This window comes from Drosophila santomea, chromosome X (assembly GCF_016746245.2).
Source record: "Drosophila santomea strain STO CAGO 1482 chromosome X, Prin_Dsan_1.1, whole genome shotgun sequence".
In the NCBI taxonomy this organism is placed as follows: Eukaryota; Metazoa; Arthropoda; class Insecta; order Diptera; family Drosophilidae; genus Drosophila; species Drosophila santomea.
In genome coordinates, this window is record NC_053021.2 from 14994579 (window position 1) to 15007467 (window position 12889).

The window sequence follows — 12889 nt, forward strand, 5'->3', positions numbered from 1 at the left end:
CCCCCGCTCACCTTCTCTCGCTCTCTGCTGCTCTCCTCGCCCTCTCCTCTCTTACATCTCTGTCTGTCTATCTCTCTCCTACTTTTTTGCCGGCCGGCAAAATCACCCACAAACACACACACTCACACTTGGCTGCAGTTTCGCGTGCGATATTCACACACATTCAAGCATACAAGCAAACATGTATTTTTTTTTGATTTGTACACTTTTCTAATTGCATGCGTATCGATTGATAAGTTTACGCCTGAAAATGTTAATTAAAATGTGAAAATGCAACTGAAAAACTGATGAAATGAAACAACAACAACAAGCGAACAATTTGGTACATGTGTATTGTATAACTACCGTTACTGAAACGGTTGTCTGTGGAAAAGGGATAGGAAGAAGAGGAGGAGGAGGGCAAGAGGTCGACGAACTGAGGCTGCGAAGATCGGCGGCTATCTCGCTCACGCGCACGCACGCATGCGGGCTAATGATGCGATTAAAGTGCCGTTTTAAATGGCCAAGATCCAAATAAAAGTCGAGATAATAAGGCGAACACGCTAACACAAATCGCTGGCATAGTTTCATCCATCAGTTTGGCCAAAAGAAGCGGCTGCAAGCGCCGTTTATCCGGTTTTTCCCAAACATTTTCCATTCATGCGACTATCTTTCTCTCACTCGCACGTGCAATGCAGTGCACCGGAAAAAAGGTGGTGCGATTTGGGATTCATGAATTTACTTAATTCACTTGTCAAATATATATGTTCAGATAATATTATTTTTATTATTGTTCTAATATTGAGATATAGTTCGACTTCGATTTTTTTTCTGCCAGTGTAATTATGGGCTCTGCTTGATTTGGTGCTCGGGTGCTACGGTAAAAGTTATCTTATTGTGCTTTCTCCGTTGATTCTCGAGGTTCAACGGTTCCGTTTTTGTTGATCTCGTTCTTCTTCTTCTTGCGTTTCTAGCTGTTCTCCATTGTTTTTGCTCGCAACGGATTTAGTAGAACCTTGAGCGTTCAAATATATGTGTGTATACATACATACATACATACATATGTAGATAGTGGTTCTTTTCGATATTCGAATACCCGAAAATTCGAATAATCAGTACGCCTCATTAAAAACAATCCGAATTAAGAGAAAACCACTACAAATAATGGAATAATTAGAATATAATAGTATTATAGGGTTTATATTGGGCATATTTGTTGTATCTATGTGGATATGATATGATATGTATGTTGGCTGCGCCCCACTTTCTACAGGGTATCGCACTCAACGATTACAAAGTGTGAGCCTCCTAACAACTGAATATTCAGCGATGTGATCCCTTTTGGCGAAAAGGTCAGCGGCGTGATTGGCCGAATTTCAATATTCCCGCCGTGAGTCCGCCGTACTTCGCACAGAACCACTTGGAGCTGCGACACGTGCGGATTGATATACGGATATCGAACGAAAACCAAAACACCATGACCATACCGGAAGCTTTCCAGGATCAGGAAATATTCGTGACGGGCGCCTCCGGTGGGTATATACATATGACTTGCCTTTTGCAATGCCAATAGATGATGCTATATTTGGAATAATGTTGATATCTTTGCGCAGGATTCGTGGGCAAGGCTCTGATCGAGAAGTTGCTGCGCTCGTGTCCCAAACTGGGCCGCATCTACGTGCTGATGCGACCCAAAAAGGGCCACACCATTGAGGAGCGCCTGCAGCAGCAGTGGGAAACGAGGCTGTACGAACGGCTGCGACGGGAGCAGCCCGATGCCCGCTCCAAACTGGTGGCCATTGCCGGCGACGTGGAGCAACTGGGCCTGGGCATTGCCAAGGCGGATCTGGAGCGGCTGCGCAATGTCAACATTGTCTACCACTCGGCGGCCAGTGTGCGGTGCGTATATTGTCTAGGATATGCAATATATATGCAATATATATGCATCATTAATACATTATGTTTGTAGCTTCGATGATGCCCTGAGCACGGCCATCCTACTGAACACGCGTGGCACCCATGAGCTGGTCAAGCTGGCCCTTGAGTGGCCCCAACTGAAGGCCTTTGTCCACGTGTCCACCACCTACTCGAATCCGAGTGTACTGGAGGTGGAGGAGCGCGTCTATCCGCCGCTGGCCGACTGGCGGACCACCATCAAATTGGCGGAGACCTACGATGCGCAGATCCTGGACATCTTCAATCTCAAGTGAGTAGTGTCGAATCCAACTGAAATCCAACATGGTAACATGGTATATACCCTGCAGATATGGTAACTTTCAGCCGAATACGTACACCTTTACCAAAAGTTTGGCCGAGCAGGTGGTCAATGAGTACAGGGACAGGCTGCCCATCTTCATCTTCCGGCCATCAATAGTGGTGTCCACAATTGAGGAGCCCATGCCCGGCTGGGCGGACAACTTCAATGGGCCCACTGGTCTCCTGGTGGCCTGCGGCGTGGGCATTCTGCGCTCCCAGAACTGTGATCCCAATATTGTGGCCGATTTTGTGCCCGCCGATATTGTGGCCCGTACGCTGATCACCTCGGTGTACAAGTTCATGGGTGAATCGAAATCGCGGACCAAGGACAGCGAACTGTATGTGGTCAACTGTGCGACGGCGAATATATCACCGATCACCATGGGCGAGGTGATCGAGATCGGCAAGACGTTCATCCGCAAGAATCCCTTCGAGAAAACACTCTGGCTGCCCGGCGGCGGGATGACCACCTGTCCGGTTCTTCACTTTGTGCGCGTGAGTTTGGGCATTAGTATGGCATAATACGTATACGGATTTAACCTGACCCTGATTTAACTTTCAGTTCTGCACCATGCACCTGCTCATGGCTATCGTGGTGGACACTTTGCTGCGTCTCTATAATGAGAAGCCCTTGTAAGTTGCGCAAAAGTTGGGAATTTGGGGGAGAAAGTTTTAATGCATACGTGTAAATGCCTTTTTCAGCCTGATGAAGCTGCAACGCCGCATTTTCGCGGCCTTCAGTGCGCTGCAGGTGTTTGCGATGACCGAGTGGCACTTTCAGAACAACAATTTCCGGGCACTGCACGATGTCGTTCCGGCCAACGAAGTGTGAGTAGTATCCTTTGATCTCCTTTAGCTAGCTATTTATCTATCGTTTGATTTCAGCTCCACGTTTGGCTTCATGCAGCACGCCAATATCAACTACACGGAATTCTTCCAGCACGGCATTCGCGGCGCCAAGGAGTTCCTCTTGAAGGAGAGTCCCGAGAGCAGCAGTGCCGCCCGATTCCGCGTGAAGATCTTCTACGTGCTGGACTTTCTGTGCCGGGGCATCGTCTATAGCTTTCTGTTGCGCCTGATATTCCGATTTCTAGTGCGTCTGTGGTAGCGATTCATCGACGCAAACTATAACAAACTATACTCCAGGCATTGGTTAATTCTGTTTATTGCATTTAATTGTTACGCACTCACATGCATTTATAGTTCAATTAAAATCAGAATAATTATACAGCTGTTAGTATTATTTTTAAATATCCCGCTCAACTGTCACTATGTCGATGTGGCAGCACTGGCGACACGCCACCTGCCGGCTCGAATGGCAGCCCCCCTTCAGTTAGGTGGCAGCACACGCAGGGTTGCAACGAAATTGTCAAAAAACAAAATGGAGGCGTATAATATTTTTGTTTGGCATAGAATATAAAAATATCCGTATTCGTGTGTGCGAGCAGCGCCGTAAACAAACGCCGTAAAAGCGCTCAAAACAGAGAGTGCGAGCGGTCCCAAGTCCAGAGAACGGGATTCGCACGTTGCCGCATCGTTGCAAGGGGCCGCAAAAAAAAAAAACCGGAGCACTTCCATATTCGCCACTTTTTTTTTGCAAAGGCGGGCAGCTTCCTCCCTTCCCGGGAATTATTGCCGCTAATTGGATTGGACTGGAAAGAGGAAGAGGAGACGGTCGAGGAAGTGGGGGAGCCGGATCCGGAGGCAGTGGAACCAGGTGCGGCAGCTGGACGGGCGAGCGGGAGTGGACTAGAAGGGGGGGCTAGGAGGCGGACGCAGAGAGGACGCCGCCACAATGGCCACCACCCAGCAGTACTCGCTGCGGTGGAACAACTACCTGCGCCACCTCACCTACTCCCTGGACAACCATCGGCTGAACGATGACTTCGTGGACGTCAGCCTGTGCGTGGATGGGCGCAGAATCAAGGCCCACAAGGTGGTGCTATCCTCGTGCTCGTCGTACTTCAAGGAGATCTTCAAGGAGAATCCCCATCCGCATCCGGTCATTATATTTAAGTTCATCAAGTTCGAGGATCTCAACTCGATTATCGAGTTCATGTACCAGGTGTGTATTTGCCAATAGTTTTCATAGTTTTAAATGCACCAAACACTAATTGCTCTTCCGTTTTTAGGGCGAAGTCAATGTGCAGCAGGAGGCGCTGCAATCGTTCCTGCAAACCGCCGAGCTGCTGGCCGTCCAGGGACTCACCGCCGAGGAGAAGGAGAAGCCGCAGATTCCAGTGGCGCCGCTGATCAGCGAGCACAAGCTGATCAAGACCATACCGAGCACCATACGCGCGGTCAACGAGCAGCAGCAGCAGCAGCAGGTGTCGAATGTGGCCCAAGCGCAAACAGCTACGCAAACCATCGAAATACCCACGGCCACGTTGCTGCAGGCCACCACTGCCAGCCAGGTGCAATCGCAGGTGGTCGCAGCAGCCGCAGCAGCGGCACAGCAGCTGCAGGTCCAGCAGCAACAGCAGCAGCAGCAGCATCACCATGTACAAACCACCCAGATCCAGCACATCCAAGTGCAATCGGCGCCGCCCCCACAGCAGCAGCAGCAGCAGCAACAACAGCAGCAGCAGCAATCACAGCAGCAACAAACGACTCCCGTGCAGACGCAACACCTGACCATCACCAATGCGGTGGCCCTGCCGGCGACCAGTTCGGTCAAGAAGCGAAAGATTACCTTCTCGGACGACGACGACAACATGTACACCACCGAAACCGTTGACTATGCCGTCAAAGATGAGCAGACCATAGTGAAGAGTGAGTCTGGAGCGTTTGCCACTGTGCTTAGGCATTCATTTAACCATCGATTTCGATGTTTTAGCTGCCGAGATGACTTTCCTGCGTGGCGCCGTTAAGATGGACATACCCGATTACATTGTCGGCGAGGTGGATGACCGCCTGTCGGATGGAGCAACGCCACAAACGTCGCAGGATGCCACCAACGCAGCGGCGCAGAATGTGGCGCAGTACTCCTCCGAGTACGAGATACTCACCGAGTCCGAAATGGAGGAGAAGTACCAGGCGGATGCGGACAACGCCGAAATTGCCATTGAAATGAGTGAGTTATATTTGCGATTTTTCATAAAATTGCATCGTGGTTATTAAACCGATTTATGCATTGTAGCCCGATTGCTGGGCACCGCCAGCGGGACGACGGGTGCGGGTTCCGGCCAAGTGATGGAGGATTCGGGTGGCGGCGGTGCGACGACTGGTCCCTCGACTACGGTGTCTGTGACGCCGGTCAAATCGGACAGCAAGGCCAGCGGGACAAATGGTGAGTATCAAAGCGACTGACTTAGGTTTACTTACAAGTTTTAAGCAGTTTTTGCAATTTTAAGATATTTTTGTACTTTATAAAAGGGTTTTTAGTTGTATAAACTGAATGGAATTGATGCAGAAAGGCATGTACTTGATGTATAAGTGTATTTTGTTTATTTATTTCATAAGCTTGTCCATTATTTACTTTGTATTTTCATGGCTTTTATGTTTGTTTATTTGTTAAATGTTATGTTCCTATGTTCTTTTTGTAACTATTAGTTGTTGTGGTTTGTCGAATATGTCTCCAAAACGATAAATGGTGTGTTCTACCCAGTGAATTTTTAGGGATCAAGCAGCAATCGAGACTGTTATACTGATTGTACGTATTTTCTGTATATTTTTAGATTCGCCCAATAATAAGTGGACAGAATGTCAGTTTTGCAAAATGGTTATAACCACGGTTAATCTTTGGAGACATATTCGCACCCAACACACACCGCAACCGCCGCGCAAATGCGATCTGTGCAATAAGAATTTCAAGAACAAGTACAGTCTGCGTGAGCACATACGCATCTCGCACGAGCAGAAGGTGGCCATCAAGACGGAGAACTGATGCGTATTTATAAGCCTCGGTCGCTTGCGCGCCGGAACTGCATCTTGATCTGCAACTGGAGCTGCATCTGCATCTGGATTGGGATCGATAGGTTATAAGGATAGGGGAGAGATATATAGTTAATTACGTCCAGCTTAGCGAGCAGCCAGCCAGCCAGCCAACCAATCAACCAGCCCATTCCCTCGTATTTCCATCAAAGGCCCCCAAAACGATAAACTAGCCAAATTTGTCAACTTGAATGCATAGCAGAAAGGAGTACGAAGCGCTACTCTTAGCGCTTACCCCCACATAGTTCTATATATATATATATATATATCCCCTTGATAGCCATTAAGTCGATGCAGTCAGTCAGTTGGAAGAGTTCAAAGAGTGGAGCTGGTGATCCCGTCGTTGACCAAGCCATGTCATGTGTCCACGTAATGCGTACATGTACCACTTGTATTTTAGTCTACCAATTTGCTTTAGTTACTTCTCTATTATATCGACGGCCAGTTACAAGCCCTCAAAATCCATTGACACACCATAATGTATATAAAAAACAAACACACACACACACAAAACACACCAAACACCGAGAACACAGGAATTTTGGAAGATTTGAGAGCACTTTTTGGGTGCTTAATAGCTCAGATAGAGTGATACTATGTGCAAGAGAACAGAAATTCAATTTGATTGTAGGTTATTAATGTTACACCTACATACGAGTATGTAGTATACCCCATATTGATCACTTTATTTTAGCTCTTAAACAACCTCATATGTATTTCTTAAAACTCTGATATTATTCAGTTTTGTATATAGAGCCTAGGCGACTTAACTTACTCTAAGACAACCCAAAAAAAGAAGAGATTTCTGTGGCAGTGCCAGCGGAGATTCTCTGACCCAATTTGATTCCCAGGAGAAGCTCTGTACTTTGCTCAAAACAACAGAGAAGTGGAGAAAATGAGAGGAAATACCCCTTGTGTACAAATTTAACGACGAAATTGAACCCAATTATCCAGCGCTCTTTTGGCCATCTGTGTTCAGCATCAAAGCGTTAAAGCGTTACAGCGTTGGCAGTTGATTATTGTAAATTAGCTAAATTAGTTCTAGTTTAGTTTAAGACACCACCCTCCCTTCCCCCCAACTCCCTACCCCTCCCTACAAATTCGAGCGGACATAGTTTAGTTAAGTTTAGTTTGCTATAACTTAGTTGAGTAGCAGCCCACACGAGCCAAGTGAAAACGGAAGTCATAGCGCGTACGCTAGGATTAGTTGAAAGTATTTTCCAAAACAAAACAAAAAAAGAGAAGAAATATTAAAAAAAAAGAAAAAAACAAGAAAAAAACGAAAAAAATAAGAAAAAAACGAGAAAAAATAAAAAAAAATAAAAAAAAGCGAGAAAAAAAAGAAAAAACGAGAATAAAGAAATCGAAACCTGTAGAAATCCTCTCCCAGACAAACTCAAAACCCAAGACCCAAAACCCATGCATACTAAAGATAATCTAGTTAAATGGAACAACTCATACGTATTACTTATCGATCTATGTATACACAACATATAGTTAATGTTATATCTCTAAACACGGCCAATGCCCAAACTGACACTCCGTTCCCAACGTTCTCGCCGGCCGTGATCCTCCAGCAGAACCACCACCACCCACCAAGCCATCAAGCCACCAGTTTCACCCAATCTCGCCCGGCATCCACTCACCGTATTGCGAATTTATCAACGAAACATGAATGAGGGTTTTTACGGCCGGACTGGGATTACGGATCAGTTTTGGGCGAAAGTGGCAGAGATACCGATACTGATTCCAAACCCAAAACACACTAAGTCTAAGCCATGTGTACGTAGATTGATTGATTTGCCACACGATTCGCCAGCGAATGAAATGAAATGAAACTAAATTAAACAATTTCAAATTCGTTTGGCTAGCAACCGAAAAGAGACAGAGATGGCAGATAGATAGCTGCAGAGAAGGCGAAAAAGAGAGGGAGAGAAAATAAAAGAATTCATGTAAACCATTTCAATTGCAAAACCACTTCTTAATTGGGCTCATACTCATACTCCTTGTGCAGCGATCTCATTGAAACTCCCACTTCCTCTTCCACTTACAGCCGCTTTGAAGACGGAAGCTGTGCCGGAATCAGTGAGCCGAGCGCCAGGAGCTTCCGCGCCTGCAAGTGGAGCAACTGCATCAGCGGCACCAACTGCCATCGCAGCAGGTAGCGATGAGGAGAACGCGCAGGAGACCAGCCTCGCACCGCTGAGCTGCAGCATCTGCAGCAGGCATTTGAAGTCGGTGAACGCACTGCGACGGCACATCGCCTCCAGGCACTCGGAGATCCAGGGCAAGGAGCACGAGTGCTTCATCTGCACGAAGAGCTTCAAGACCAAGTGGTCCCTGTCCACGCACAACTCGCGCTTCCATCGCGAAATGGGCTGCTCCACCAAGGGATTCACCAAGATCGAGTACACCGATCACTGAGCCATTACCATTACACATATGTATATCCATCATACATCCTAACTATGGAACTATAGCCATAACTATGGAACTATAGCCATAACTATGGAACACTTCCGGTTCCACAAAGGAATTTGCTCGAAGCAAACAGCCAAGTAGTCAAGGATTAGCGATGCTCAGTGGTTAGCTTACATAGTTTTATTGATTTTGGTATTCCTTGTGCGGAAATGCCTTTCTATTATCCTAAAACCAACTTCGAATCAAGTCGAATAGCAGAGCATAGTTTCGTGTACATATTAGCGATGCCATTCCAAATAAAACTCCATAGCTATGGTATGTAAATTGAAATGCGTTTAATGGCTTAGCGACTATTTACTTCCACTTTCGCAAGCGGAACGGATTTTTCGAGGGTATATATATATCATCAGAAGGCGAAACAAATGGGGAGCTGGGAACCTATAGGGTCTCCAAACCGGGCAGCGGGAACTTCCTGCTGAACTGGGCGACGTTGTTGCGGATCGTGTCCACCTGGCCCTTCAGCTCCACATTCTCGGCCAGCGTCTTGTGGTAGTCGGCCAGCTTGGGACTGCTGGTCAGCTTGGCTGCCTGGGCGCCCACCTTGAGTGCGGCATCGATGAAGGCCACCACCTGTTCGATGTCCTGCTCGGCAAGGCCGCGAGTGGTCAGGGCGGGTGTGCCCAGACGGATGCCCGAGGGATTCATGGCGGACTTGTCGCCGGGCACGGTGTTCTTGTTGCACGCGATGCCCACCTCCTCGAGTATGTACTCGGCCTTGGCGCCGGTAAGGCCAGCCTTGCGCACATCGACCAGCACCAAATGGACATCGGTGCCGCCGGTGGCCACCTGATAGCCGCGCGAGATGAGGCCATCGCACAGGACCTTGGCGTTCTTGAGCACCTGCGTCTGGTATGTCTTGAATTCGGGACTCTTGGCCTGCCTAAAGGCGGTGGCAATGCCGGCAACGGCATTGTTGTGCGGACCACCTTGGAGTGAGGGGAAGACCGCCTGGTTGATGCGCTCCTCCAGATCGTACAGCACCTTGTCGCCATTGGCCTTGGTGCTGCGCACACCCTTGCGGAAGAAGATGACGCCGGCGCGTGGACCGCGCAGCGTCTTGTGCGTGGTGGTGGTCACAATGTCCGCCCATTCGAATGGCGATGGTATCAAACCGGCGGCCACAATGCCCGCCACATGGGCCATGTCGGCCATCAGGTAAGCGCCCACATCATCGCAAATCTGACGGAATCGTGCGTAGTCCAGCAGCCGGGAGTAGCACGAGATGCCCGCAATGATGATCTGCGGCCGGAAAGTCTTTGCCGCCTCCGCCAACTTGTCGTAGTCAATGATGCCCGTCTCCGGATTCACTTTGTACGGCATGCTCTCGAAGAATATGGATGTGGCCGAAATCTTCTTGGTGGGCGTGAAGAAGCCGTGCGTCAAGTGACCGCCATCGGGCAGATCCAGACCCATGATGCGATCGTGGGGCCGGCAGACGCCCGTGTACACAGCCAGATTGGCCGGCGAACCGGAGTACGGCTGCACATTCACGCCCCACTTCTCCTCCGCCAGGTTGAACAGCTCGCGTCCACGTTGCTGGGCCAGCAGCTCGATGCGATCGATGTACTCATTGCCACCGTAGTACCTGCAAAGGTGGAAGAAATGCACGGGATTAGTGCGGATTCAGCAGGTAATCTAATGCACCCACCTCTTGCCGGGATAGCCCTCGGAGTACTTGTTGGTCAGGCAGGAGCTCAGGCTCTCGAGGACCGCCACCGAGGTGAAGTTCTCACTGGCGATCATCTCGAGACCCTCGCGCTGTCGCTCCTTCTCCTTCTTGATCAGCTCGGCCAGCTCCGGATCGCCCACCGCCAGCGGGGTTTGCAGCATCTTCTGATCGGCCATGTTCTGTTTGTATAGCAGGATTTGGACTCGTATATAATATATAGTAGAAAGTATATAGTACAATGTAGTATAGTATGATTTGCAATGCGATGCGCTCGCCAAGACGTTCGTTGGATTTGTGCGGCTTGTGGAAAATGATCGGCTGTCTGGTCAACTTTCCGTTTTTATAAACAACAAAAATATTTATTTATGTTCCCCACGTTGCGGATTGCGAAAATGCACAAACAAATACGGGTTCAATGGGTTCAAATAGCACTGGCATCTATAACATTGGAAAAGTTTCGGCGATAAGGTGGTGGATTCCGATTCGGATTCGGGGCGTAGCTATCGCCAGGCGGAGATTACGCCTGGATGCACCATGGCAACCGCTCGAGAGGCGCTCCAAATCCACCGATTAGATTGGCCACCACTGCTACTATAGTACATATGTACATAACACGCCCGTGTTCGAGAATGCTACCCCCCATGGATGGGATTCCGGCTATTTGCGATCCTCCTATCGCTCCCCATGAATCTCAGCCGTCTGGGTCACCAGTTCAAGTGGCCGCACGATAAGGACACTGCCCCCTTTGCAGCTGACGCACTTTGGAAAGATCGGGAAGCTTACACTTGTGTGTGTACTGGAAATGGCGAACATGGCCTGGAATTTCCAAGCAATTAGGCATCTCTACTGGAATTCATCAAGGTATTCAGCTGCAAACTGCAACTGTTTTCTACTTTATCTCAATTCCTGGTATATATTTTAAACTCACGCTGCTATTTTTACCTTTTAACAATTGAAAACTGGTATTTCCCCCCAAATTGAACGCTAATTTAAAGCCACTCGCAGCGCAAAATATATATTGCATATAGATTTTATATGCATTGGAAATTCGATTTAATGGTCATTGCCAGATGGTTTTCCATGTTTTTCCTTTGCGCTATCAGTTTGCATGTTTAGACAAGTGCGGACGAGAATAACAACAACAACAACAACAATTGTTGACAGGGCCAAAGTGGCCAAGAAATTCGAGTAGGCCCAAAAACGAGTTTAAGGCTGAGTTAGCGAATGTAAATCAAAAATAAGCCGACTTTAAATTACTCTCACTTGGAGCTACAAACGAATAATGTGCTGGGCATACACTGACAGAAATACATTACACATACATATGTACTTATACTTTAGGCGCGCTTTCAAACTACATAGATACTGGACAATTAGCTCAATCTAAAAGATAACACTGCTCACGACATGCAAATGACTTGGTTATAGGGTATCAATCGTTGGAATGACCCACGTAAGGGTAGGAACACATGGTTGGCGTGGCCGCGAAGCACATGGCAGAGCGGAGCCAGAGAACCAGCGTCCTTATGTAATGTATTAAAACACACGCACTTTACGAGCCGCGAGATCACTGCGAGAAATGGGGGGGCAACCGGGATGCAATGGCAGTCAATTAGGCGCAGTTAATCAATCGCCTGGCTGGGCTGTCCACTTGCTGCGGCGAACTCACCTTCAAAGTGCTCTGCTTGGCGTCCGAATATCGTCTGATCGCCGGCCCAAAGAACGCCAATGGATGATGTTGTTGTTGTTGGTGTTGGTAATTTTTGGAAGCGACGCGAGTTAAAGCTCCGCTCGTCGTTCTCGCTGTGCGAAACCCGTTAACCGGGTTGCCAACTTGAACTTGGGTGTTCAGGTCCCGGCTAAGGCAAAAGCGAAGCTTTTGTGGCAGTGTAGAGCGCGCCAGCTGCATGTCTATGTAACCCCGTGAAATCGCTGCCAAATACGCCAAATATTATTGGTTGTGTTTTTAAATTTTGTATTCAACCTGAGGGTAATACTCACACGTCTGCGTTCGATTGGGAACTGCCGCAAAATGTGTGGAAAAGAGTCGCCGGCGATGGGAGGACGCCTGCACTGATAAGCGATAACGATAAGCCGTGACCCCTGACCCGCTGACACGGTGATAAGGCCGCTGTGCTATCTCTTGGCCAGCATCCAAAATATTCGACGCCGAAAATACGAAATGCAAACACGCGTTACGTCTGTAAACAACATTTGCTAGCCGACTTAAAACAGCTGTTTGCGTGGTTGGATCGCTGGATTTAGGAGCTTTCGGCGCCGTCTGGCAACGCTGGCGCTAAAAATTGATTTTACGGGGAAATATTTCAAATGTTTACAAATAAAAGTAATAGTAATACCCTCCTTCTGGTTGGGCGATTATGTTTTTGCAATTGATAAAATAATTAATCTAGTGCAACTACTTAACACAAACAATTTATCAAGAATTTACGCGCTTTCTTTAGATGTACACCAGTTTATAAGCGATAAGCGTTAGAGCATTTGAAAGTTCCCGCCAAATTTGTGGTGCTGCTGAACCGGGAGAGATGTTGCCAACCGTATGGGAGAGCGCAA

The 12889-nt window shown here is 48.0% G+C and overlaps 3 protein-coding genes across 4 annotated transcripts; 2 read left to right on the forward strand and 1 right to left on the reverse strand.

Annotated features, from left to right (window-relative positions):
- The first annotated feature begins 1335 nt into the window (after positions 1-1335).
- Positions 1336-3463, forward strand: LOC120456699 (putative fatty acyl-CoA reductase CG5065). The gene is made up of 7 exons (XM_039643665.2): positions 1336-1511; positions 1593-1878; positions 1949-2185; positions 2244-2730; positions 2798-2868; positions 2938-3063; positions 3121-3463. Exons 1-7 carry the CDS (start codon positions 1457-1459, stop codon positions 3341-3343), a joined length of 1485 nt encoding a protein of 494 aa, XP_039499599.1. The 5' UTR covers positions 1336-1456; the 3' UTR covers positions 3344-3463.
- Positions 3464-3591: 128 nt separating this feature from the next.
- Positions 3592-8919, forward strand: LOC120457369 (modifier of mdg4). Of its 2 annotated transcripts, none has more exons than XM_039644902.1 (5): positions 3592-4300; positions 4368-5007; positions 5072-5308; positions 5375-5524; positions 8222-8919. In XM_039644902.1, the coding sequence occupies exons 1-5, from the start codon at positions 4031-4033 to the stop codon at positions 8590-8592; spliced, it is 1668 nt and encodes a 555-aa protein (XP_039500836.1). In that variant the 5' UTR covers positions 3592-4030; the 3' UTR covers positions 8593-8919. The 2 variants fall into 2 exon arrangements, with proteins under 2 accessions (XP_039500836.1, XP_039500837.1); XM_039644903.2 differs by lacking the exon at positions 8222-8919 and adding an exon at positions 5913-8134 and having other exon boundaries at positions 3597-4300.
- On the reverse strand, positions 8901-12495 carry LOC120457370 (serine hydroxymethyltransferase). Its single transcript, XM_039644905.1, has 4 exons — positions 12320-12495; positions 11988-12250; positions 10298-10497; positions 8901-10234 (listed from the first exon to the last, which is right to left on the reverse strand). Exons 2-4 carry the CDS (start codon positions 12225-12227, stop codon positions 9028-9030), a joined length of 1647 nt encoding a protein of 548 aa, XP_039500839.1. The 5' UTR covers positions 12228-12250; positions 12320-12495; the 3' UTR covers positions 8901-9027.
- Positions 12496-12889: the final 394 nt, after the last annotated feature.

Bases quoted from the DNA above. Each gene is read 5' to 3' on its own strand.
- LOC120456699 (XM_039643665.2), top strand. From the start codon at position 1,457: ATGACCATACCGGAAGCTTTCCAGGATCAGGAAATATTCGTGACGGGC. The intron at 1,512-1,592 runs GTGGGTATATAC...ATCTTTGCGCAG, and splicing joins ATTCGTGACGGGCGCCTCCG to GATTCGTGGGCAAGGCTCTG. The intron at 1,879-1,948 runs GTGCGTATATTG...TTATGTTTGTAG, and splicing joins CACTCGGCGGCCAGTGTGCG to CTTCGATGATGCCCTGAGCA.
- LOC120457370 (XM_039644905.1), bottom strand. From the start codon at position 12,227: ATGCAGCTGGCGCGCTCTACACTGCCACAAAAGCTTCGCTTTTGCCTT. The intron at 10,498-11,987 runs GTGAGTTCGCCG...CTATACAAACAG, and splicing joins CCAAGCAGAGCACTTTGAAG to AACATGGCCGATCAGAAGAT. The intron at 10,235-10,297 runs GTGGGTGCATTA...CCACCTTTGCAG, and splicing joins GAGGGCTATCCCGGCAAGAG to GTACTACGGTGGCAATGAGT.
- LOC120457369 (XM_039644902.1), top strand. From the start codon at position 4,031: ATGGCCACCACCCAGCAGTACTCGCTGCGGTGGAACAACTACCTGCGC. The intron at 5,008-5,071 runs GTGAGTCTGGAG...TCGATGTTTTAG, and splicing joins TGAGCAGACCATAGTGAAGA to CTGCCGAGATGACTTTCCTG. The intron at 5,525-8,221 runs GTGAGTATCAAA...TTCCACTTACAG, and splicing joins CAAGGCCAGCGGGACAAATG to CCGCTTTGAAGACGGAAGCT.